Raw genomic sequence first — 27,259 nt, 5'->3', positions numbered from 1 at the left:
CAGAATCCCAGGGACAGAAGACCCAGTGCTGACAGGGTCCTTCACCACCAGAATACCACAACGAGGGATCGTCTTCCCACAAAGAATGACATCCAGTTCTAGGTAACCCAGGTAAGGAATAGCGAGACCATTAGCAGCCCGAAGCTGCAACCAATGACATGACTGGAGTCGATCATTCCCCCAAAGTGCAAAGTGCTCAAGAAAGAAGCTCTCAGTGACTGTAGACACCATTGACCCGGTGTCCACCAAGCAGGAAACAGTGACCCCACTCATGACAACGTCAATATTTGGACAGGATGCCATTAACCCGGCCGCAGCTGCTACCTGTGAGCCTGCTAACTCCCCATCTGAACTGTGGCTCAGCAGCTCAGTGGGCTCTAGTTTTCCGGCTGGCGACAGGAGTTGGAGGACCTGGCCACAGTAGAAGACAGACCAGCAGAGGGGCCAGCACGGACCCATTCTCCTTCGCAGTCCCTAGCAAAGTGACCAGGTTGGCGGCAGCGCCGGCAGATCACAGGACCACTACGTGAGGATCTAGCTGGTGGAAAGGAAGGCTGCATGGAGGCAACAGTGCGGGTGAGTTGATCGAGTTGTTCCTGCTGGCGTTTCAACAGTTCTTTTAATTCACCCAGCTCAGAGCCATGTGGAGAGACAGGAGGAGCTGACCGAGAACTGCCCTGCACACCATACTGCAGGCCGTACATGGAGGGAAGGGAGTGGCTGCGTTCCCTTGCACCCCCAGGGAATCCCTCTCTCTCCCACTGCCTACCTTCCCCCCGCACCTCCAACAGGGTAGCAGTGGGTTGGCGGCGAACAAACTGTTTCAGCTCCCGGCGAAGAGCACTGTCCAAGACATGTTCCACAAACTGATCCCGAAGTAAGACCTCTGCATTGAGCAAACCATCAGGTGCACGTTGTTTCACCTGCCCCATAAGAGCCATCAAAGCCAAGGAGAACTCCAACAATGTCTCTCCCTCCTGCTGCTTCCTGGAAAAGAAAGCCTCCTGCAAGGATACATATGACTTAACACAACCATACAACTCGTTCAATATTGCTAGTACGTTAGCTGGGTCGGTCCTCTCGACACTGGTGCGATACTTTATTTCTTCCCTGGCCTCACCCTCCAGATGGTCAAAAATGAAGAAAGCCTGGTCAACCATGGACAGATGGCGTGCACGCATACACGCCTGGACCTCCTCCACCCACTCAGTCATGCCAATGCCAGTTTTACCATTAAACATGGGGCATCTGCGGTCCCTGGGCACGACCACCAACCGCTCAGCCACCGTTGGACCAGCAGGTGGAGCACCACTCGCCACGGCAGGAGGGACAGAGGCAGCCCCACTGGGACCCGCCTGGGGGGCCACACCCTCCAGGAGCAAGCGCTCATTTTCTGCCCTTAGCTGGGCGACCAAATCTCTGAGCTGCTGCATCTCCTCCTCCATGACTGTAGGGGGCAAGCCGCACCAAAGCTTCACACCAAATGGAGTCCTGAAATAACAGGCAGGTTAAATATCTGGACAACTACTGCTGTCTTGTCTCTAAATACACAAAAAAAAACAAGGTTCAGTAATGTACGTCTCCCACTGACACAATACTGAGTAATTTTTATTTTTTTTTATTTTTTTTTCAATTAAAAATATTATTTTACTAAAAATAAATCACGTCTGTCTCTAAGGGTGCAAATCCTGCCGACAACGCCATGTGTGGCATGAGGGTGGTATGTGCAAAATTAACAATTTAAATAGCAGATAAAGTGCTGCTCGACAACGCCACCTGGGGGAATTTCGCCCCCAGGAAATTAGTTTTAAAGGACACAAGTCCGAATGCACCCAGACAAGACGTGAGTTATGAAAATAATTAATTTTATTAATTCTCAATATAAAAATACAAGTTAAATAGTCAGTGACATCCTACTCTTTTAAATGCTGCAATATTTCAACCACCTTTTCTTCACTCAGGTAGCAGTGGCTCAAAAACAAAACGACACAATCAATTATATACAACAAATAAACCTTGGAATAAAGAAAACAAACATAACCATTAAACAAAAACAAAGAAAAGCAAACAGTTAATAGCACACAAAAGCAAATCAATTAGTCATAATAAACTAAAAAGGAAACAATATTCATGCAAAACAATCAATAAACATACTAAGGATAATAAATCAGAGCTCACTGGTTGGCTACACAACGGTGGAGCACTTAAGGTCCAATAGGACCAATAGTAAGTGGGAAAGGGAGCAAGTAAACGGTGATCGTGAGACTGGACGTTAAAACACTACAAGACAGCAGTAGAGTCCCGGTGCACCGAAGCGTCAGACGCCGGTAAGTGGAGCACCGCAGCGCACAGCCAGGCCGAGAGCGTACCCCGAAGCACAGGTGCGGCTCTGCTAACACAGAGGAGAGGGAGAGCGACAAGCCACAGGTAAATCCTGGAGAGAGTGAATCCGCAGCACGGACAACTCCAATCCCACACAGCAGTAGCCAGCTGACCGCCACGAATTTCAAGGTGGAGAGGGTCCAGCAAAATCGAGGGTCCGGCAAAATCGGCGACGCCAACCGCCACACAGCTCAGACCACACACAGCGCCATGCCACGCCAAGATACCAGCCATGAGGGAGGTGAAGGACAGACTGGATTAAATAGACACCTGCGCCAGGAGCGCTGGCGGCTCCGCCCTACAATCAGTGCAGCGCACTGACACACACCTGGTGTGGATCAAGCAAGGAGGAGGGGGAACGGTGGAAACTACCCGACCATCCTGTCACATGAAGAAAGCAGACATTGGAAACTTGCTTTAGTCCAACAAACCAGTCTGTAAGTTTTCATTATGAGGTAATGGAGTGCTGGCTTTTCAAATCAATTAACACAAAGAAAACATTTACAAACAGTGAATTCAAACTCTGTCTTCAGTGTGTGACATCATAAAAGATGTTACACTTTATTGACTTATATGTTTTCATGTGAGGAAATTACCATATAGATTTCTAATACATGGTCAGTTTATGTGTCTGTAAACTGGCCCAGCCGTCCTTTGAGGATACTCCACTGTTAGTCTATGAAATCATACTTGATTGTTTATGTAGGAGTTTAATATGCAGTACTGTACAGATTGAGAATGTAGCATGCAATTTCAAACACAGCCCTCTTTTCAGGATTGGTTAGCCACATGCATATTTGATCCTCACATCATCAATGATCTGCATCAGATGATTCTCAACAATAGTGCCACCTGATTTCCACCTGACCAGGAGTCAAATCAGACCAGAGTAATCCCAGAGACTGCTTACTGGTTTCCATGCTGTGTGGCAATAAATGGAAAAAAATGGAACAGCATGGAAATGACATCCAAACATCCATAAGTGTATAACTTGCAAAACTACTGGTAATTTGTCAACCAAAGCTTACATCATAGTGTTCTGTTCTGTTGTAGCCTATACTTAATGCAGGCATGTGACTGTACAGGTTCTTTATTGTTATTCACTCAGCCTTTCCGTATTCTCAGCCTTTACACATTCAGTCCCAGTGGGGATCCAACTTTTAACACTTTCAGCATCCGTGCCATTTCCAACCCATTGCATGAACAAAATCAAAACAGTAAAAAAGGCTGAGAGTGAGAATGGAAGGGAATAAAAAACAACTCCATCTGTGGTACTGTACAACCTCTCATCAGTGCAGATACCAAAGTAGACCGTAGCGTTGCCTCATTAACTGCTATTCCAGTCCTCTAATCATCGGCGGATCCCAACATTCTGTCATCTCTGCTTTTAAATATTTATAACACTCGAGTATTTCTGGATCCCCCAGCCATCGTTTGCTTAATGAATCTATTACCGCCATGTCCAGTTTCATCGTTGACTTTGTAATCTTTAATAAAAAAAAAAAGTCTTTCAGCTCCATGAACCTGAGAGTGTGTGTGGTAAATGTTAATTTCCCAACGTTTCAGTCTGTTGGACAGTTGAAGCAGTCTCGCTCCTCACCTCTGACTTTTTTCACGGCTGACCCGGAATTGGTTCTGAATAATAACATTTCAGTTTATTGTGCCTGTGTCTTGCTCATTGTTGGTAAACATATGAGTCAGTCAGATTTTCTATATAAATCATCCTCAGATTTGGCGAAAAAGCTGAGTGATAAATTGGTCGTTGGTGACATAAATAGAAGTCTCTTTGTTTCTTTTGTTTTTCCTCTCTGTCACTATTAGTTTGAATTAAATCTCTTACAGTACAGTGAAGGCCCTGAGGGATGGAGGGTACGTTTGAGCTGATTTGAACGGAGAGCACGCTTGTAATCCTGAATGGTATTGTAGCGTTGGGAAGCTGTGTGTGCACAGCTCAGGGATAGTTGGGCCTCTTACTGCTTTTACTGTAGTCCTCTTTGACTAATGAGGACAGAGTAGAGTGTTACAATGTATTTCATTGCACTGCATTGTTAATGTTTTCAATGCCATGAGGTCCAGCGTGATGCAAATCTCCTATAAAGGATGTGCTACCATTAAACTTTAATGATTGCCTGGGGGCAATTGGGTCACCGCTACAACACATAGTAGGTGTGTATACACGAGGGGCAAAATAGAATAGAAATATAAAAGTAGGACACAAATATGAAGCAGATTTGACTTATCAAAACATGCAAAATGAAAACTTTAAAGTTAAGCAGAAGGATAATGGAAAAGCTAGACTTTACATTCAAAGAGTGCAAATATTTATATTTCAAATGAATTCAGTCTGCATCCTTGGGGACTAACAGTTTGCAAATGTGGAAGGAAATGCATTGAAAACTCTTGAAATTGAAACTTTTCAATTGTTAAATGTTTTAAATTAAATTAAACTTATTGAAATTAATGTGTTATGTTGCTGTCTTCTTTTTCACTGCCTAAATGGCTCTTTTATCCCTGTGTGCATGAATGATATACAAAACGGGGATCTACTTGTAATATATATATATATATATATATATATATATATATATATTTGCAGAGTGGTATTTTTACTATTTCTTCCACTTTTTATCATAAAATAGGAGAACCCACTACAGTCAAAACCACCATGTGATAATAATGACAGGGACATCTGTGATTAAAGCAGCCATGTGAGTCAATATATGAAAAAATGCCCTATTCAATTTAATAAGGCTATAAATGCACACATATTGTGCACTGTGAAAATCAATAACCATTAACAAACATCATTTCTGATATCTTAAATGTGTGGATAACAGGTTCAGAATTTCCATCTCTAAATGAGCAAATCGTTTTGCTTTCTGCTTCATGCTGCTGCCTTCATGTCTGAAATAGCAGGAAGCATCAATAAAAGCATGAAATAAATAGCGGCAACACTGAAAAACAGCAAAACGGAAGTGCAAAACGATATTGAGTTGCCATGGAAATGTTATCCTGTTAGGTGGTGATACAATTTAGAAATATGTATGTACTCGGTTAAGAAATGTTATGTAACTGCTCCCTCTCGCGACCCTTCTCTTTCTCGCTGTCAAAGAGCGTTAGAGCAAAGATTATTGTTGATGCAATAAAATCCAGTCAGCCAGTGAATCGAAATGACAGATACATAAAAGCAGGGATAGGAGGATGGTGTGTGTCTGTCTGTCTGTCTGTCTGTCTGTCTGTCTGTCTGTCTGTCTGTCTGTCTGTCTGTCTGTGTGTGTGTGTGTGTGTGTGTGTGTGTGTGTGTGTGTGTGTGTGTGTGTCTGTGTGTGTGTGTGTGTTCCAATAACAATGGCGAACTCTGTCCCCAGCCTCCCACTGCAGGGGGCTAAAGCCCATCCATCCTCCTGCAGGGTAAACGTCTCTCCCCTGGACTCAGTTTGGGTCAACGAATCCTTACTGAGAGAGACACAAAGAGGGTATGAAGGGATGTCGGGATGGAAGAGGAGTGGGAGTGGGTTTCGACAACAAGAGAAGTGAGGATGCTGGTTGAGCAGGGCGAGGAGGAGGAGTGGGATGATAGGTGAAGTGCAAAGAGAGACAGAGAGAGGAGGAGGAGGAGGAGGAGGAGGAGGAGGAGGAAGAGAGTGGTGGTTGGATGATGAGAAGAGAAGAGGAGGAGGAGAGAGAAAGTCCATGCAGAGCTCAGTCTTCTCTGACTAAGAATAGCAGCTCTTCTGGTAACCCAGTGCCCCAGGACGTGACCATTTGAATAAAAGCCTCTATCACTTCATGTAATGCCTGGTGTGTGTGTGTGTGTGTGTGTGTGTGCGTGCTCATCTGTAGGTGTGTGTGCTTACATGTGTTAGCATGTGTCTTTCTGAAAGAGCGGACTAGTATTTTGAAGGCAGATAAATTCATCAGAATAATAAAGTAAGACAGACAGGAAATGGGAGAGAGAGACAGGAAGGGGGCTAATTGATGGTGATGATAGTAGGCTGGTGGAGAAGGGAAGCACAGACGATACTTGGTGCTTTATTTCAGTGAGAAAATGACTCTGTAACCCTCCCCCTAGTCCTGTCTCACTGCCTGTGTGCTCTGCCTGTTTCATGTTAGGTCTGTGGGACTTTGTACGGGATGAATCTGGGCACGAAAAGAGCGTGAAAAGTCGAAAGCCATGTTTCCATATGTACGTGCCATATGTCTGATTAGCAGTGGCATGCATCTCAAAGGAGCAACCAAAAGTATCTTGTTCTGTAAAATGAGGCAGCTGGCACAAGTGAGAAGCGGCGTGAGTGTGTCGACGTGTTAGGTGTCAGGGTCACACTTTGAAACTTTTCTCTTTATCTCTCTCCCTTCAGCACTACTTCCTCATCGTGTTTGGTCATGACGGACAGAAGCCTCTGGAACTGCGGACAGAGGAGGAGAGTGAGTGTGATGAATGGGTGGAGGCCATCCAGCAGGCAAGGTAAACACCTGGTCCAATTTCCCCTCTCTGGTTTGTGCAGGAGGAAATATGACATCGTACTTCATGACCACAGTTTGATGTGATGTGTCAGACCATTATGATTAGGGAGCATTAATATGGCCATAGTTGTGTTTTTTTTTTTTTCATTTTATAGCCCATTAAATATAAGTCACTAACTGCAAAGCTGATTGTGTTCCAAAGAGTACTTAACTTTTTGCACCTTCTTCCCTTCCTTCCACGGATCCATTCAATTCAGTTTAATTCAATGTAGTATGCAAAGACCGGAAAATTCCCATTTTTGGTTGAAGGGTGCAGACGCAAGGCAAAGGAGTTCCCTTATTATTTTTACTATCTATCTTTACTCCTGAACAAGAGATACTTGAACTCCCTCACTTGGGGCAGAAATGAGATCTCTTTTCTAACAGAGAACCATGACCTCAGACCTGGATGCCACGGTCTGATGGCACCAATAGAACCACATCGTCTGATAGGGCAGATGATGGTTTCTGAAGTCCCCGAATCTGACGCCCTCCTCCCCATGAATGCACTTTAAGATTTTGTCTGTCAACCATCCATTATCTCTAGATAGATAGATAGATAGATAGATAGATGGATAGATATTGTATTTTATGGGTGCCATACAATCTCAACCACATCAGTTGTTCCTGAGGTCATCAATGCTTCTTTTCTGAAACCCTTCATAGAAATGCTTATGTGAAGAATCTCCTTCTAAAAGGCTTTTTTTTCCGGGGTAATCAAGTGCTGTAGTGAATTTGTGTCCAGTGGGAAATTCGGAGGGTCTGTGGTTGCTTTTTGGCCTCAGATGCCAGACATTTAATGAGTCTCAAATGGCCTGTGCTGTTTTTTTCCTTTCATTATTCATTATTCATTTGTCATCATTATTGTAAAGCACTTTGAACTGCATTTATTTTATAAAAGGTGCTATACAAATCCAGTTTATTATTGTATTATTATCATTTTAATTTCCAGAATAGTAGACAGCCAAGTGCATTGTTGCCTCCTGCCGGTTAAAAACAACAACACATTTGGTCTTTGCAAATGGAAATGACGTAGATGATTAAGTGCATATAAAGCGGCCGCCTGTGGAGACGCTTTCTAAAGGCACGTGTGAACTAATGTAAGTGCATGTTAATGCCACGTCTAAACAGTGATGGCCTCATGTAACTTCCAGCCCAAAAAGGAGATTAATCAAAAAACATATGAGCACCGGTAGAATATTGTCAGTAGATGTAATTTGCATTGTTGTTAATAAGCCAAAAACTGCAAAAGACATCCCTATGGTCCATTTAAAGCTTCTGAAAACTTAAAATATTTAATATTTCTTGACTATAAACAGTCTAATTAAGCAAAACATGAACAATCAGAGAAACATCCTTAGTTTAGTTATTATTATAAAACTGAGCAAATCTTCTCTTCATCAGGACTTAGATTTGATTTATGGTGCTGGTAACATAACTAAACATTCCCACAACTGGCATCAGATTTTTATTCAAACATTGATAAACACAGATGTGTGCACTGAAATATGTGACATCACCTTTTCCAATCTGGCAAATCGGTGAGGACGGAAATATTTGTAAAATAACCAAACTGCTCACAGTGAGAAGCTGGTTTAGAAAGCAGGTTTACAAGGCTTTATGTTTTTTATAGCCTCCCCCCAGCATTCACACTATCTAAAAGCAAGTGTATTTGTTATTGCCAAATCACACAATGGTGGACAGAAACAAGAAATACAAATGATTTTATTTGTGCCTCATTTGTGGTCTTCTCTTTATTTTCAGTTACTCCGACATCATCATTGAACGGGAGGTGCTGATGCAGAAATACATCCACCTCATACAGATCGTGGAGACGGAGAAGGTGGCCGCCAATCAGCTGCGAACCCAGCTGGAAGATCAGGGCACGGAAATCGAGAGGCTCAAAGCAGAGGTACAACACGCTATCATAAAAATTGATAATATGTCATTAATGTCACTGCAATCAATTAAAAGTCAAAGGTGCCTGGTGGAGAACAAACATTCACTTTATATACCGATCAGCCATTACATTATGAACACTGACAGTTGAAGTGAATAACATTGATTATCTCGTTGCAATGGCACCTAGCAGTGGCTGGTGTATATTAGGCAGCAAGTGCACATTTTGTCCTCAAAGACGATGTGTTGGAAGCAGGAAGAAATGGCCAAGCGTAAGGATTTTAGTGACTTTGACAAGGGCTAATTTGTGATGTCTAGATGATTCCGTCAGAGCATCTCCAAAACTGCAGCTCTCGTGGGATGTTCCCAGTCTGCAGTGGTCAGGACCTACCAGCTACCGCCACCAGGATGCACTATGGGAAGAAGGCAAGCCGACGGAGGCAGTGTGATGCTTTGGGCAATGTTTTGCAAGAAAAGCTTGGGTCCTGCCATTCATGTGGACGTTGTTGTTGACCGCACCCCTTCATGGAAACAGTATTCCTTGATGGCAGTGGCCTCTTTCAGCAGGATAATGGGCCCTGCCACCCCGCAAAAAACCTCAAAATTCTCCAGATCTCAATCCAATTGAGCATATGTGGGATGTGGTGGACAAACAAGTCCGATCCACATAGACCTCACCTCGCTTACAGGATCGGCTACTGGCAGATACCACAGCACACCTTCAGAGGTCTAGTGGAGACCATTCCCTGGGAAAAGGGGACCTACTCAGTATTAGGCAGGTGGTCATAATGTCATGGCTGAACTGTGATATATATGCAGTGTGTGTGTGGTGTTTCTTCTCACAGCTGTGTTTATGGCAGCAGGGGCGGGTGTTAACAGTACTGATTCACCTCCGAGCGTAGGAGGAGAAGCCCACCGCTCAATAAAGACAGCCCATCAGCTTCCTCACAAACAGCTGCCAAACTGCTACGCTTATCGAACGCAACACCTTTTTGTTCTGCCGTCACAGCACGATAAATGTTTGTGCTCTCACACACACACACACACACACACACACACACACACACACACACACACACACACACACACAAAACAACTGGCCGCTACGACGTTGTTAATCAGAACTAATTACAATTCCCTCTGACACACACAGACGACAGCAGGTAATTATTGGTTTACGGTAATTAGATCAATAGCTCTAATCGTTTCTGAAGTAAACAATAAGGGAGCTTTCTTCGGACTCTGACATCACTGTCAGTTATTTGATGCCTTTGTCGCACATTCACTCAGTTTGTTTTAATGCAAAACAGTGAAACACAGTATGTTGCCTTAAACACCGACTTATTGACAGTTTCACTGTATGTTTTACTTGATATGATAAGTTATGCTACTAATTACATGGTATCAACTGAATGGATAGTTTGTTATACGGAACTAGGAAATCATTCAAACCATGTAGCTGCTTTGCTTTGATTCGCCAGATCATTTCTGTCCCAGATGAGAAGCAATCCCCGTGTCCATGTTTTCTCTAATGTGCCACATAGATGGCCAGAAGGCACTGCAGAGTTATTCTCAATGTACAGGTGCTTGATTGAAATTGAATGCTGGTCTGAGCAGCAGTTGGCCCCCAGGGGAAGCTGTTTGCTCATTGGCTAACATCTCCATTAATCACAGCTCCACTGCTATTTCCAATTCTGTCTTGGATCATCTGTGTCAATAAAGGCTCGTATAAATGTTTTTCTCTTTGAGGCTCTGTCTTTGGGAAGAAATAACACCGTTTTTGAATGGTTTCGCTCGTTCCGCTGCTTTTAGTTGTAATCCCCCCTTAGAGCAACACGTGTGGACGCTTCTCCTCGCTACACACTGATTATATCTCATTGCCGTGATACGGCGAGCCCCGTTGATAATGAAAATGCTAACCACACACATTTTATATTAGGGAACATCTGCTTGTGTAATTGGGCTCCTCATGAAAAAAGGGATTACACTTTGAGAGCCAGTATGCAGTTGGTGATCCGTCTCATTAAAGCACACTCCTGTTTGTTTGTTTATGTGTGTGTTGCTCTGAGCTCATGAATAATTAAACCAACTAGCCACTGTAACTGTCAACAGTTGGCAGACCGGCTCCTCTCTGCTGCCATTTGCATGACAGCGCTGGTGAATAAGAACATTCGCGAGGATGAAAGTGTGTGGCTGCAAATGGCTTTGCTTTCATCTTTCATGCGTTTCTCCATCTGTGATAAACGGATGTTGTCAAGAGGCCTGAAGGTAAAAACAAATAGGTGGAATGAATATAGCACAGAGATGGCACAGAGATGGCGTCTGCTGGGTTAACTTCTTCACAGAAGACAGCAATGCAGAGAAAAATCTTTTAGCAGCTATGTTCGAAGTTAGTCATCACTGTTATTTAAAGAGAAGTGGTGCTGTCTACTATTAAGGTTTACTACTGTGTGTGAAATGAGATTTTTTCACCCACAGCTTAATAACATTTTGAGTTTGGCATCTGCCTTTTTCGCCTTTTTGATCTGTATCATGTACTTCCAGGTTTACAAACCTAGAAGTCAGATGAGGAATAGTATTATAGAAGAGTACTATAATAGTAAATCCAATGCACCAATGGGCCCCAGTCTCTATAGTTGAGGATGACATTTACTTTGTGGTAGGCAGCTGACTTTTCTCACCTGCAGCGATGTCTGAAGGCTAATCTGACACTTGGGTTTGAAAAGAGTATTTCATGGCTGTAACTATGATACAAAAAACTGTCATGAATAGATACATTAGGTTATTAAAAGGCCTTGATATTAGGATTTCCATTCATTGTTTTGTGCTGGAAAATATAATGCAGATAATCAAGCATATCAAAGCCTTAATTTGCTGGCTGTCACCAGCTGATAGCAGCCCTCCCCGTTCTCCGTCTCTCTTTCTGAATGGAGACACCAAATCGACAAAGATGAGGAAGTGTGATGCCTATCTGGTGCAAACACACCAACTGTTCACCAAGCACCCATTGATGACTAACACATGTACGACATTCAACCAAATTTCTCTTAATCCCTTTAGAAATATAATGCTTTCACTTACTATTATACCTCAGAAGGCCATTGTTTCAATTTCATGTGATTTTACTGTATTTTAATACATCTTTTGTGCATCTATTTACACCCACATCATGCTCATATTGTTTATGATTGAATTTTTCTTAAAAGATTATAGCTCTGAACAAAACTAAGGAGCGAATGCGGCCTTACCATGTCAACCATGAAAATGAAGACCCAGATATCAAAAAGATCAAAAAGGTAAAAACATATTTTCTACATGGGTTTTCATTTTTCTCTTTTCTTGCAAGTGTTGTGTGTGCATTTTGTATACGCTCCATATGTACAACTGTGTCCAAGCTACCTCGTTTTTACTTCTTCAGGTGCAGAGTTTCATGCGGGGCTGGCTCTGTCGGAGGAAGTGGAAGATCATCGTTCAGGACTACATCTGCTCTCCTCACGCCGAGAGCATGAGGAAGAGGAACCAGATCGTCTTCAACATGGTGGAGGCAGAAACAGAGTATGGAAATACTACGTGTATATATATATATATATATATATATATATATATATATATATATATAATATATATATATATAACCCCAGACATTATTAGAGGATACACACTGTATGACATATACATATATGTTCTTCTGTTTGTCCCTGTGTGTGTGACGGCAGGTACGTCCACCAGCTCTACATCCTGGTCAACTGTTTCCTCAGGCCCCTGAGGATGGCTGCCAGCTCCAAGAAACCCCCCATCAGCCACGACGATGTCAGCAGCATCTTCCTCAATAGGTGCGGAGAGTTTCTGTCCATCTCTGTTTGTGAACTGTATCACAAAAGTGTTAATTTTGCTGGCGGCGCAAGCAGAGAGAGTAACAGAGGATTTAAAAATGAAAACCAAAAAGAGAAATTTGTTTGACTGTGTCTTCAGTGAGACCATCATGTTCCTACATGAGATTTTCCATCAAGGCCTGAAAGCGAGGCTAGCCAACTGGCCAACTCTGGTGCTGGGTAAGCTGTTACTTAGCCTCACACACAAACACACACAACAACACACTGTATGCAAACACTCTGCAGCTCGTCAGTGACATCAAGGACAGGTTTTCAGTTATCCACTTTATCTCATTCAAACATCAGCCTTGACGTCTTATTGCCGCATTCATTTAGGCATTCACACACACACACACACACACACACACACACACACACACGCTCATTCCCCTATCTCGGTCTGCAACAAGCACACTCATTGTCTTGACAGACAATGACCACCCAAACCAGAAGGCATCCCACAAAGTCACCTCCTAAAACAGAAGCCTCCTCCGACAGATAAGCGTCACTTAGGCGACAGACTGCTGAACGACACAACAGCAAATTACTTGTGATAAATTCAAAAAGAATAGGTTTGAATGCTCAAACACCGTTATCTGAGACCATGGTTCAGGCTCATGGTAAATATAGATTTGGGGGATTTTTTCAAGAGTTTGTTTTACATCAAATCAATTTTTCATAGAATATTCAAAAAAGATTCTTAGCCTCCAAAATATTATTTATATATATTTGACATCTTATCAGGTGGTCTGATTGAGATCAATATCTATTTTCCAAGAGAAAAGAACAAAAAGAAGGTGTCTGACAATAAAGCTTTAACATCAAAGAGAATGCACGAGAACCTGAAACCAATTCTGCCAACATATGGTGAATGCTGGATTTAAATGAGAGAAGAGGTAGAAGAGTTTTTTAAATGAATAACATGGCTATTTCTTCATGACTGTAAGGAGGTATATTCCAGTGTGTGATACAGAATACAATAAGTCTGAAATTTGTCATATACGATAAAGACTTATATGTGTGCCATTTAGACCTTTAATGACAGGAAGGTCAGTGTCATAGGTGGAGAATATGTTGTTCTCAGCAATTGAACAAAAAACTGGAAAAAATATGAACACAGGCCCTAAGGGCTTAGAATGTTGTTAGCAACAGACAGCTAGTTTGGATAGCAGAAAAATTAAACAGCTTAATGGCATTGGGAGGCCACACCGATATTACGTTTTAAGCATTGATAATTTATTAAATAAACGTCAACAAAAGATGCCATGTGTAGGTCAAATCATAAGTGTGGTGCAGGTCAGCAGTGTAATGCAGTGTAAAAGTCGAGGTGCGGGGAGAGGAGAGTAAGGAGCTGCAGCCTGCCCTCCATGACTGAAGGCCCGAGCAGCAGACGAGAGCCCGAGCCACAGTGGAGGAACTCCTTTTATTCTTCCTCCAATCAGCAGCCCATTAGCTGCCAAGCTAACCCCAAACAACTCCCCCTGCAGACCAGTAGAGAGAGAGGCAGAAAGATGTTATCAGGCAAGCCAGGTAGAGTGAGGCAACCCCCCCTCCCACACACACACACACACACACACACACACAAACAAAACTCAAACATAATCATGGGTCTCTGGAAAGCTGGACAATTCCCAAACACCCATAATAATTATAATGAAAAACCATACCGAAATACCAAGTGCGTGAACAGGATTCCGAAAGAACCATTCACTCCCATCCACTCAACCATTCCCTCACAACAAGCTATGATAAAACAGAAAAAGGCCATTTATTGAATACATAAAGACCCTTGTCAATTTGCACGTTCACAAAAACCTGGCAAAAGGCTCAAATGAACCATGTCTGCGATGGAATTGTTCCAGTAATGGTTGCCAGAGAAACCGAATGTTCACACTGGAACCAACTGATGGTGGCACATTCTTGAAAACTGCATTTCGTCACGTTGGCTTACATAGTATACTGTATATACAGTAGGTGTGTGTTTTTGTTTCTAGCTGACCTTTTTGACATCCTGCTGCCCATGCTGAACATCTATCAGGAGTTTGTGCGTAACCATCAGTACAGCCTGCAGGTTTTGGCCAACTGTAAGCAGAACAGAGACTTTGACAAGCTGCTGAAACAGTACGAGTCCAACGCTGCCTGTGAGGGGAGGATGCTCGAGACCTTCCTCACGTATCCCATGTTCCAGGTAGATCCTGGCCTCCAGCTCACGCACAATTTCTCACAGACATATTGTAACGTAAATACAAACATCGACGATCATTATGTTAATTCATCCATGTGTTTAACAACCTTTTTTCCCTTTCGCATTTCCGTTTTCTCCTACAAGATTCCTCGCTACATTATAACCTTGCATGAGTTACTGGCACACACGCCTCATGAGCACGTGGAACGTAAGAGTCTTGAATTCGCCAAGTCCAAATTAGAGGAACTGTCCAGGTATGTGTCTGGAGAATTTTCAGAATCGTCATTCTTCCTGATACATTTTGATATTTAAACACTGAACTAACTGGCGTGTGTGTGTGTGTGTGTGTGTGTGTGTGTGTGTGTGTGTGTGTGTGTGTGTGTGTGTGTGTCAGAGTAATGCATGACGAGGTAAGCGACACAGAGAACATCCGGAAGAACCTGGCCATAGAGAGGATGATAGTGGAGGGCTGTGACATCCTCCTGGATACCAGCCAGACCTTCGTCAGGCAGGGTTAGTCTTCATCATCTCTCAGCGCTTCTCACCAGCCAAGCAAAGCTCTGTGGGTTTTTCTGACAGTAAGACACCTCCTGCTTGTCAGCCTGTGATCTGAGAGCATAGTGGAGCTCAGTCGCCAAGTCATGGCATAAGCTACTGTAATACTTTCTACTGGGGGAGATCTGCCTCTATGTCAGTTTGCCCAGTGAACATGTGATTCTACAAATTGGCTATTCTAACGTCTCAAAGGCATTCCTCAGTGCAACAAGTGGTTAGAGAGACGCTCCAGTAAAGGCACTGGTCCGAGACCTGCATGATGATGTGCTCTTGGGAAAGAACCATATCTGCAGCAGTAAGACGTATGCTGATTGCCACAGTGTGCAAACCCTAATAAGCCATCGTATCTGACCTCTTCACTTGTCACTTAAGCGTGGTGTGCTGACACCATGTTATTGCTTCAAGCAGAGATGCAGTTTATGCCACCGAATCCACCCTTTTTTAATGATCTCCTCCTGCGTTTTTCCATCTTCCGTCTCCAGCAAAACACAGGAAATGCATGTGTACCGAAAGGAGTAGGTCAGAAATGTTGCTTTTTACACATGTGTATTTGTGCCACCGCAGCTGCTTAGCAAACACAACCCTCAGCTTAGTGTCAGCTTAATGAAATGTAATGTAATCCTGCTCCCCTCCTGCTCCCCAGGCTCTCTGATCCAGCTGCCGTCTGTGGAGCGAGGGAAGCTAAGTAAGGTCCGCCTGGGCTCCCTCTCTCTGAAGAAGGAAGGGGAACGGCAGTGCTTCCTCTTCACCAAACACTTCCTCGTCTGTACACGCAGCTCAGGGGGGAAACTGCACCTTCTTAAGGTGAGAGTAGATTTCAGGGTGGAAATGCATTTTGTTAACGATCGCAACTTTTTAACAAAATAAAAAAAAAATTGTGCGATTCAACTCTTGATTTCGACTCCGCAGCAAGGCGGAGTTTTGTCCCTCATCGATTGCACTCTCATAGAGGAACCAGATGCCAGCGACGAGGAGTGTAAGTTTACCACATCTGTGAAGTGCTGTGTCTGCGTCAGTCGACAAACAAGCAGCTCTTATTGCCTCATTTAGGCCCCCGGAGGTTAATTCAGTGTCAGATTCTAAGTGTCCAGAAATGACTTCCTTTAAATATCAGACGATCACCCCTTTAAATGTCGGGCTTTAATCTTTTGACATTGATGATCTTTGTCCTTTATTATTATTATTATTATTTTGGCCTGAGGATTCATTTTGCAAATAGGGAGTCTGATGAAAAACCCACACACATATACACACTTCAACACACACACATCTTTACACTTAAAGCCTCAGGGGCACGTACAATGCAGATAGCAGGTCGACTTACTGCAATTAACCCTCTGTGTGTTCATGTGTGTGTGTACAAGCACAAGCTTTTTTTTTATTATCCTCATTATTAAGAGAAGCTCTTTCTTTTCCCTCTATCACACAGCTAAAGCTGGCGGTCAGGTGTTTGGCCAGCTGGACTTTAAGCTTGTGGTTGAGCCGTCAGACGCACCTTCCTTCACTGTGGTGCTACTGTCACCGTCGCGGCAGGAGAAGGCAGCGTGGACCAGCGATATTAGCCAGGTAAGAAGTCAAGAAACAAGCACACAGCCAGACAAACACAGGAACCACCAACAAGAACCTCCATATAACGCCGGCGTGTCTCCGCTGGGCATTGAGAAGGCTTAGTGAGAAGTAAACACAGACACGGGTGCAGTTCCCCAGGGGCGAGCTCGCCTCACTGCCTCGGTACACAGCAGCACCACAGAAGCATGTCAGACCTCGTTCCTATCACACAGAGAAAAAGTTACATTGACGGTTTTAAATGGCTCATGGTTTCTTCAATTCCTTGTCAGCCAGACTTTTGAAGCATTTCTCTTGCATTTGTTTTAATTCGATGGGAGTGCCCAGATAAACAAAGGAGTGCAAGGAAGATTTGTTGAAATGAACCTCCAGCAGTTCGCTCTCTGACATGTTTAGTGGTGTTACAGACTCCACCCATCATCCCGTCATCGAATGTATTCTCACTTTCCCATCATTCCTTCTCTTTATTCTCTCATTGCTGATCTTCCTGTTGTCTCTGTCTCTGTAGTGTATAGATAACATCCGCTGTAATGGCTTGATGACCAGTGTATTTGAGGAGAACTCTAAAGTCACTGTGCCTCATATGATCAAGTAAGTATGTACATGTGTGTGTGTGAGGAGGAAATCCCATCTCCTAATGCCAGTGTTGTAAAATATATGATGTAGGCATAGGTGAAAATGTTACAGTTGATGTGTCGATGTACCGTAAATTGTTAGGCTGTTTGTTATGTATTATGCTTTTTTTTTTATTATTATTTCTTTTACATTTATTTCTGCTCAAAAGTATTCTTTGGTATCCACTATTATTTCTAGCCTCCCTCTTTGGAATATGTTGGATTTTCTTTATTCATTTCTCTCTTTTTTACTTGGCTGTTTTTGCTCAGCTACTTTCATAACCTTTTCCTTGTTTATCAGTCCAGCAGTCACCCACGCTTGTGTGTGTGTATGTGCGTACGTGTGTATCCATCAGATCCGATGTGCGTCTCCATAAAGATGATGTTGACATTTGCTTCAGCAAGACGCTCAACTCCTGCAAGGTCCCCCAGATCCGCTACGCCAGCGTGGAGCGGCTGCTCGAGAGGCTGACCGACCTGCGCTTCCTCTCCATAGACTTCCTCAACACTTTCCTGCACACGTACAGGATTTTCACCACGGCAACGGTGGTCATGGACAAACTGGCCGACATCTACAAGAAGCCCTTCTCCTCCATACCTATCAGGTCATACAACGCAAACACACAAAATATGCTTTCGCAAACACTGGAGAGGCATTGATTCAGACAGAACTTGTGTTTGTGTGTCTGTCTGTATTTTGTTTGTATGAATGTGTGAAATATGCAAGAATGTGGATTTGCATTACACAAGTCTTACAAGAGTGTTTTATTGGCATGATGCATTCAGATGTGGGTCAATGTGGTTTGGACTGTTTGTCCAAAAGGTTGAATACCTGCTGGTTGAAATACAAACCAGACAACAAAGGTTTTGGCACAGACCATAGGAATATACTTCTTCCTCTCCCGACTTTATACAGGCTCTCTCTCTCTTCTTCTGCTCCAAGGGCAGGTGTGAATGTAAAGGCTAACACACTGTGTGCTGTGGCTGCCTTCACTGGAGGAGAACAAGGAAGACTCATCCAGAGTCCAGAGGTGTGCAGGAAGGCTATTGGTTAAACATGGCAGCAACAGGATATGCTTAACTATGTAATGGATGCGGTCCCTGTCTAGTCTTCTAGTCAAACCTTCCACTTTATTGTCTCCTACATTCACCAGAGAGCCAGTACAATAGGATGATTATGAACATGATGTTTTGTGTTCTAATGGGTTGTTAAATATTCAGTTTTAATTTCATTTTGTGCTTTTAAGCCATGCTGGCTCTACGTTGACCAAATACCCAAAAAAACAAATGCATTCCCGTCAGCTGTAATTTGCATTTAAAGCTAAATATCAAACGTGTTCACATACTGAACCAAGATAGAAACAGGAAACTGTATGCCTGCTAAACATGCATACTGTCTGCCTTAGCACAGCCTCAAGAGCGGCGAGCATGGCTGTAGACTTTTATATATGTATGTAGTTGCATTTCATGGCTTTTACAAATTTTGTGTATTATATCTTTTACATTTCATCATTAATAATTCTTTCTTTTTCTTTTGAGCATTTGTTGGCAAAGATTGGAGCTCTACAATTTCCAATTTTGATTAGAATCCGAAATGATTAGAATGAACCTTTAAAGGGGCTTTTCAAGTCAAAGTCCCCATTTGGTTGATTTAAATGTTTTCTCTATTCCCCGTTTCATTTTCGCCCCTTTCTGCTAGAGGCCCCTCCTGTTTTGGACACATACATAAACACATTAATGCATGAACACAGATTTTAACACAGCTCTCTGGATCGGTTTTCAATGGACTTTTCCGCTGCCCCTCATCCTCCTCAAACACACCTTTTCACCCATGATCCCTCCGTCATCTTCCCTCAAACCACCTTCAAGCTTTGTCACATCTTGTGCTTTTTGCATTTTCATGTTTCAGTCCAACCACCACCCTCATCCATTTAGTCATCTGTCCTTCTTGTGTCTTCATTTCCCTTCTAACTACAGGGCGCAGTACCACTCATTTGACCGTCTGTCCATCTCATCCATCTGTCCCGACTACAGTCTGAAGATCAAGAAGATAGCCATGGATCAGTCCAAGTAACTGACTCTCCTCTCTCTGTCCTCCACCTGACTGTCTCTTTCCAACGTTACCCGCCTGTCCTTCCTCTCCTCTGGTCTTGGGCTGACACTTCACTGATGCATGACTTTCCCCTTTATTTCTTTATTTACCGGCTATCTTTCTCTTTAAGCGAATGGTTCGATGCACAGCAGTTTTAATATCACCAGTTTGAAACATTTTAGGTTGATGATACATAGGCGAGAATGCAAGGAGGGAAATTCTTTCTGGAGCATGTTCTCTCACTGGAGCATCACTTCCTCAAGGCTGTTTCTTTCCTCTGCATTCACATCACTCCCTTTTGTGTCTCTCCTCCTCTATATTCTTCTCGTGAGCATCTTCCACTGCTTGCTTCAAAGTCCTTCAGTAGTGCTCCTCTCCGCTTGTCATGAATCGTTCCTTCCTTTATCTCCTGTCCATTCCCTCCCCCTACTCTACGATCTGGGATGCAGTTTCTTCCTCGATTTCCTCCTGAAAAACTGGCTTGTGTGAATAAATGATGGATGTGTTTATTCGTGCATGATTACTCCTCCCTTGATGCAGCTCTGTACTCACGACTGAGTGGTGTTAATGTCATCATGAAATGCTTGTTGATTAAAGCTTTTGCACTTTCATTGCCTGGAGAATAAAACGTTTCATTGTTTCAAATGTAGTCTGCAATGATGATTTTTTTTTGTTATTCTATTCTATGACGTTCCTGCTTTAGGAAAATAATCAAACTACTTAAATCAATAATGTTTTAACCTTTAAAGGTTTTTTCACATACACGTTTACTGAACAGTTTTAGGGTAGTTTGAACTCAATCGCCTGCTGAAGACCAGAATAGAGGGTAAAACCACCATATAAAGTTAATATGGCAAACATGCCAAACAGTTTTCCACATCCAGAAGACATAGAGCAACATAAGCAGTCCTGTAATGATCACTTGATGAATAAAAATGCAATATTCACTCTCTTTTTAGCTCTGTTGGTCTCCACCAACTGAGGGAAATCTCAAATCTATTGTAATATCTTGTGAGCTGCTAAATGTTCCACTATGTTCATCTGTTAAATCATTAAAGATTACAATACGAGCAAATTTAAATTCACGTTAACTTGTTCAGGGTACCTCCTGTTCATTAAAACTGGGGAACCATGTATACCAAGTTTCCTAATGCTTTCATCTGATGTGGATGTAAACACCCCTAAATTAAAGACATTGTTTTACCAACCCAGTCTGCTGGAGTACAGACACAACACAATAACAATTGTGTCACTTATATCTTCAGACTGCAAAGCCCATTCTTAATAAGTCACTCTAGATAACTAATTTCACAAATGTAACAAACCTCGAGGTCCCCAGTGTGTCTTAAATCTGAAATGTTTCAATGAGACAAAACATTTTGCTCACGATTTTTCTTCCCCCCCTTTCAGGTCCTTGGAGCTGTTCTTTGCCACCAACCAGAACAACAGAAGTGGCGAGCACAGCAACGACAAATCTCCTCGTCTCTGCCGCAAGTTCTCTTCTCCTCCTCCTCTGTCCATCCCGTCCCGCACCTCCTCCCCGGTCCGCACGCGAAAGCTTTCCCTCCACTCTCCCGTCACTGCCAGGGTCGGAGGTCTCGAGCTAACCAGTCCTCTGTCAAACTCCAGCGTCAACCTTAACACTACCGGGTCTGCTGCCAGTAGCCCCACGTCAGCCCACACTCCTCCAACCCCAACTCCGACCACCTCCCCTCCACCCAGCAACTCCAAGCCACCGCAGGACCAAGTCCCTCCCATTCCCTTGTCCCCAGACCAGAGTCCCTGCCCGAGTGCAGAAGGGGAGGAGGTGCCCAAGGTCGACCCTTTCTGTGGCAAACTGAGACGGAGCATCCGCAGAGGTGTGTTCTAGTTTCCACACAAATACAATGCAAACACGTATTCTATATAGAACATCAGGGCTGAATGTATTTATTATTTATTCATATTAATTCCAATACATACGCAGTTGATCCTTTGAAGTTTGTTTGACCTCTCACCTCACCCATCATCAATGACGTGATAGGATATGGTTAGAGGTGAGGCACCGTTAACTGTTTTACGTTTCATGCTTCCACAGTGACAGTGGTTCTGATAGAGGGTTTAGTGGTGTCCTGCAATAAATCATGTCAAAAGGGGATTATTGTTCTTTTTAATCTCACAATAATAGTGGATGATAAAAAAGCTGTAACGGCTGAATTGTGGAGCAGATGATTTAAAGTCTCATTCTGTGCTTCTACACTGTGCTTGGCTTATTAGGCTGTACGTTATCTGTGACTGAATGTCGATAAACAGTTTACACTAAAGCATTATTGGTGTACTGAAAAAGAGCTGGAGGTCATTGCACAGTGTGAAGGGTTCCCTGTAAGAGGCGCCTGGACATCATTATTACCTTTAATTTGTCTTGAGTCAGCTGACCACTAACAGTGGTGTCAAACGGGCCAATCAGGCTAGAGAGAGTTAGTGTCTCTGCATCTGAAGCAGCACTGCAAGGACAAGCTGCAGTTAGACCCTCAACATGTGTGTGTGTGTGTGTGTGTGTGTGTGTGTGTGTGTGTGTGTGTGTGTGTGTGTGTGTGTGTGGCAGCTGCTAACCGCTCAGTAGGAGACAAACAGCCGTGAGCGATCGTACCATCAAGCTATTCTCACCTCCTCTGCACACTGTCTCTCAGTTTTGTTAGCTGTTAAACCTTTATTTTGTTGCATATATATATACACATGCAGATATTTGCATATCTTTCTTGTCGTATGCTGAGCTTACTCCTCTGTCTTGGTGCTTTTTCTGTTGCTGAAGAATTGGCAGCACATCCGAGCATATGTTGAAGAGTCATCAGGTGAAACCCGTCGCAGTCAATCTCTCCGTGTTGCTCATCTGTTCGAAAGAAACGGTGCTATTTCCAAAGCAAAACACCAGAATGCATAAGCACAGTAGTAACATCTAGAGTAGAACTCCTGGTAAGAGTGACAGGGAAAACCGGTACAAATGAATGTAGAAACATAATATATGACAGGGAACACGGGGTCACTGGATGGTTTGATGTGAAAGTTTGTCTTGGCATTCACACCAGATCTAAACCCACTGTTCATACATGTACATGAAGACCAGTTAATATCACCGGCGTAGCATTGACTTACACAAACTGTGTGGGGGAACAAACGCAAGTCTTGATGTTATCCACTGTCTATACTGAGTAATCTATACATGGCTGTGAACTAAAGTGTAATAAAGTTCTCCTCAAAAAGTTCTGGCCACCGCTATGATCATAATCATCATCATCATCATTATTCTTGTCCCCTTCTCCTTTACTCCCGTCTAGCTGTGCTGGAGTCGGTGTCACTGGAGAAAATCATCCCAGAGTCTCCTCAGAGCAGCGAAGCAGGAGACATATCTCCGAGTCGCTCCCCTTCAACACCTCGACACCTCCGCTACAGGCAGCCTGGAGGTAACAGTCTGTGTGTGTGTGTGTGTGTGTGTGCGTGTGTGTGTGTGTGTGTGTGTGTGTGTGTGTGTGTGTGTGTGTGTGTGTGTGTGTGTGTGTGTGTGTGTGTGTGTGTGTGTGTGTTTTATGACTCATAACTAGTCCATAGTGTCACAGCTAGAGGCCCTCACAGTGGGCAGTGCTGTGCCCACTGACAGAGCAAGGCAAAAGGTCCCTAACCCTGGAGGCTGACATCTTTAATACAGCAGCATAACACATCGTTCACATTCAGTCAGACCATGGCATTAATGTTCCAGTGTGACTGAGTGATGATGATGATGATGATGATGATGTATAAACAAATTAGCTAACTTAACTTGTAATACTGCTGACACAGAGACTGTAATGTGCAGATTGTGTTTTCTGTATTCTGTTTTTTTAAAGGTCATCACTATGAATAGTAAGACAAACTTTGAATGGTTTGTCTTGTATGTATTTATTGTGAATATAAATACGTACGTGTGAATCTTTCAGCTGTAGGTTCCCAAGCAACTACCATCTATTTGGTTATATATAATAAATTTACTTTTTATAGTAAAACGACTGCTCATGGTGACAGCAGCAAAACGTATCACAGTATCGTTGCCTTTGATGATGAGTTTGTGTGTCTGCAGTCCAGTCAGGGGAAAACTCACGCTGCCCAGTCTCTCCTGCTTCAGCCTTTGCAATTGCCACGGCAGCAGCAGGACATGGTTCACCACCAGGTACACACACACACACACACACACAAGGCAAGGCAAGGCAAGGCAACTTTATTTGTATAGCACATTTCATACACAAGGCAGACTCAAAGTGCTTCACATCATAAAACAAAGTGAGAAGAAAAAAAATAGAAGAATTAAAAGAAAATAATAAAAAAAATTAAAAATGCATTACAGAAAGAAAGGAGAATAAAAACATATTTGCAATAATTAAAAACAGTGCAGACATTCAAAAGATTTAGCAGAAAGCTATGGTGAACATAACAGTTTTCAGTCTAGTTTTAAAAGTGGTCAGAGTTGGGGCAAGTCTTACATCTTCAGGAAGTTTATTCCAGCCATTTGTTGCATAGTGACTAAATGATGCTCTCCCGTGATTGTTGTTTACTCTGGGAATCACTAACAGATTGGTCTCAGAAGATCTTAGTGGTCTAGAAGGCTTATGTAGTGGGAGCATATCAGTGATATACTTCGGTCCTAGACCATGTAGTGATTTATATGTGAGCAGGAGGATTTTGAAATCAATCCTCTGACATACAGGGAGCCAATGTAAGGATTTAAGAATTGGTGTAATGTGCTCACATTTTTTGGTCTTTGTAAGAACTCTAGCAGCAGCGTTCTGAACAAGCTGTAGCTGCCTGACAGTTTTTTTCGGAAGACTTGCAAGGAGACCATTACAGTAGTCTAGCCTACTAGTAATAAAGGCATGTACAAGTTTTTCTAAGTCTTGAGCTGACATGAGCCCTCTAAGTCTTGCTACATTTTTTAGGTGATAGTAGGCTGATTTTGTTACTGATTTAACGTGACTGTCGAAATGTAAATCAGAATCCATAATAACCCCAAGATTTCTGGCTTTGTTTGAGGTTTTTCAGGGACAGAGAGTGAAGGTGTTGAATTACTTTAAACCTTTCTTTTTTAGCACCAAAAACAATTATCTCAGTTTTGTCCTCATTTAGTTGTAGGAAGTTTTGGCACATCCAGTCTTTTACTTGCTCAACACACAAAGATTACTTCTGTAAAAGTTTTAAATACTTTTAATGAAGCATTACTCTTACTTTTCAATTTCAATACTTTCCAACCGCTGACATATATTTATATTTGTCGGTAAATACTGTTAAACCTCAGGTCATCATTAAAACCTTTTGATGATCAAATAGCAATAACATATTCTCTCTGTGTCTTTTTGTTTTTTCTTAAATCTAGTGTTTACTAACTCTGAAAGAACTTGTGATAAAGAGTTCATCATCCGCCGGGCTGCAACTAACCGAGTTCTCAACGTGCTGCGCCACTGGGTTTCCAAACACTCACAGGTCCGTCTGCATGCGTGTGTGCGTGTGTGTGTGTGTGTGTGTGTGTGTGTGTGGTTTCCTGTTTATGCTGGGCTTATCAAGTCTGTGGTCTCATTAAAGGTGTCCAATGCGTTCTCTCTCTGCTCCTCTGCTTTCACTTGAGTGCGTAAACAGCCACACACACACACAAACACTGGCTGAATCCTCTTGCTGCGTGTCAATTGGACGACCAGTTCAACTCGCCACGGTCCACCTCCTCTTCTGCTAAACAGCCAGCGTTGCCTCTAATGAAGTGAATATCACTGTAATTGCCTGACCGCCCGCTTAGAGGTCTAACTGCATCGATCTCTTTTATGTATTTTTCTTCAGTAACACAAACTGCTGCGATGACAGGCCGGCTTTCATCAGCTTATTAGTAGAGACAAAGCAAGACATACATACTGTACACCCACTCACATTTCTCTTTGGGAGGCCAAAGAACAAAGAGCTTGTTAAAAGTGACCTTTGAACAAGAGTTGAATTGAGGTGGCAGTGAAAAGGGAAAAAGAGGAGGAAAAGGAGATGTAAAGGCTGGAAGGACGAAGGGGGCTCATGAGTGATTGATGATTGGTCATATGATGATATAATATGAGACTACATTCATGTTTCAACCGCCAGATATTATGCCACTCTTTATACTGTTGTGGTAGCTTTAAATACCTCTGAGTGTACTTTACCTTGGAACATCAGGTATGTTAATTAGCTTTCCAGAGTGTACGTTATACATCCACTTCACTGCCTGGTGTCAGCCAACCCAAACTATTATGAAAACTAAAAGCAATGTGCATAATGCAACACAGATATACAATATATATAATCACCATCAATTCATTGTAAAGACCCCATTTAACATATATTATGTAAGATGCATAAGGAATCTCTTGTCACTAGAAATATCAATATTATGGTCTAAAATGAAATAATGCCATGATAGAAGATTTTGTGAAGAACACTTAGAAAGTGTTCGCACTTAGAGAGAACACTTCACTTTTTTAGTTAAGTATGGTTTATTTAGATTTTAAATCAGAATTAGGTTTAGGTCACTGTTAGGGTCCGACTTATGCAGTGGTGGAGTTGGTTTCAAATATAGAGGTTAATTTGTGTTTGTGTTCAGGACTTTGAAATGAACGGGGAACTGAAGATGTCGGTGATCTGTCTCCTGGAGGAGGTGCTCAGAGATCCAGACCTCCTCCCTCAGGAGAGAAAAGCCACCGCCAACATACTAAGGTATCAAACACACACACAGATATGCACACACACACACACAGATATGCACACACACACACTTGAACGCAACACTTAAAAGTTGAGTTTGTTGTCTGCCATCAAAGTGTCTTCCATTTAATATTTGGTTAACATGAAAGCTTCTTCTTATTCTATTCTATTATTTTGTTTATTTATTCTATTCTGCTCTATTTAATCTATTTTTTTCTATTTTGTTCTGTTCTGTTTCGGTCTATTTTGTTTTGTTCTATTCTAATCTGTTGTATTCTGTTATGTTCCTGTTATTTTTTTGTTCTGTTGTATTCTGTTCTGTTTTTTTCTTTATTCTGTTTTAGTCTATTTTATTCTACTCTGTCACCTAGTGCCCTTTCTCAAGACGAGCAGGACGATGCCCAGCTGAGGATAGAGGACATCTTACAGATGGTGAGAAAAACGTATTTATTTTTTTACAGCGAAGATCTTTTTAGGATTTTTAGGATAATACAATATAATGATATTATTCTGTTGGGTAAATGAAGCAGCAGCAGACTGCGGAGAAAAGAAATTCTACTGCATAATGTAAACCTCTTGTAATTGCAGACTGGCGGATTGATGCAGTTTTTAATTTGGATATTATCTGGTTCTCTATGGGATGACCCGCTTCTATGAAGCCAGTGAACTTCAGTACTTACACATTAATATGCACCCCCCCCCCCCCCCCCAAATACCAAATAATCAGGAGTTATGAATGCCCCTGGTTAATTATCTAAACTTAATAAAGAGTGGGAATCACACACACACACACACACACACACACACACACACACACCCGATCCTGACCGTGACAGTCTCCAGGGAACCGTCAACTGTCATAACGCACATCCAT

General features: G+C 42.6%; 1 protein-coding gene across 5 annotated transcripts in view; it reads left to right on the top strand.

Moving 5' to 3' along the window:
- LOC311023472 (ras-specific guanine nucleotide-releasing factor 2) overlaps positions 1 to 27,259 on the top strand; it is a 43,894-nt gene that overhangs the window by 12,066 nt on the left and 4,569 nt on the right. The window contains exons 2-22 of one of the 5 annotated variants that reach the window (XM_084025319.1): positions 6,741 to 6,847; positions 8,650 to 8,797; positions 11,991 to 12,080; positions 12,203 to 12,339; positions 12,501 to 12,617; positions 12,757 to 12,836; positions 14,651 to 14,844; positions 14,986 to 15,095; positions 15,236 to 15,354; positions 16,040 to 16,200; positions 16,306 to 16,372; positions 16,826 to 16,962; positions 17,471 to 17,553; positions 17,978 to 18,181; positions 19,554 to 19,646; positions 21,079 to 21,527; positions 22,983 to 23,108; positions 23,759 to 23,848; positions 25,046 to 25,152; positions 26,285 to 26,397; positions 26,730 to 26,817. In XM_084025319.1, the coding sequence (XP_083881445.1) occupies positions 6,741 to 6,847; positions 8,650 to 8,797; positions 11,991 to 12,080; positions 12,203 to 12,339; positions 12,501 to 12,617; positions 12,757 to 12,836; positions 14,651 to 14,844; positions 14,986 to 15,095; positions 15,236 to 15,354; positions 16,040 to 16,200; positions 16,306 to 16,372; positions 16,826 to 16,962; positions 17,471 to 17,553; positions 17,978 to 18,181; positions 19,554 to 19,646; positions 21,079 to 21,527; positions 22,983 to 23,108; positions 23,759 to 23,848; positions 25,046 to 25,152; positions 26,285 to 26,397; positions 26,730 to 26,817 (2,820 nt within the window). Of the gene's footprint in view, positions 1 to 6,740; positions 6,848 to 8,649; positions 8,798 to 11,990; positions 12,081 to 12,202; positions 12,340 to 12,500; positions 12,618 to 12,756; positions 12,837 to 14,650; positions 14,845 to 14,985; positions 15,096 to 15,235; positions 15,355 to 16,039; positions 16,201 to 16,305; positions 16,373 to 16,825; positions 16,963 to 17,470; positions 17,554 to 17,932; positions 18,182 to 19,553; positions 19,647 to 21,078; positions 21,528 to 22,982; positions 23,109 to 23,758; positions 23,849 to 25,045; positions 25,153 to 26,284; positions 26,398 to 26,729; positions 26,818 to 27,259 lie in introns of all 5 variants that reach the window. The other 4 variants (XM_084025318.1, XM_084025317.1, XM_084025321.1 and 1 more) reach the window with 4 other exon arrangements.

This window comes from Eutrigla gurnardus (assembly GCF_963514095.1).
Source record: "Eutrigla gurnardus genome assembly, chromosome: 13".
NCBI classification, from domain to species: domain Eukaryota; kingdom Metazoa; phylum Chordata; class Actinopteri; order Perciformes; family Triglidae; genus Eutrigla; species Eutrigla gurnardus.
This window is presented reverse-complemented; position numbering and strand designations above follow the sequence as displayed.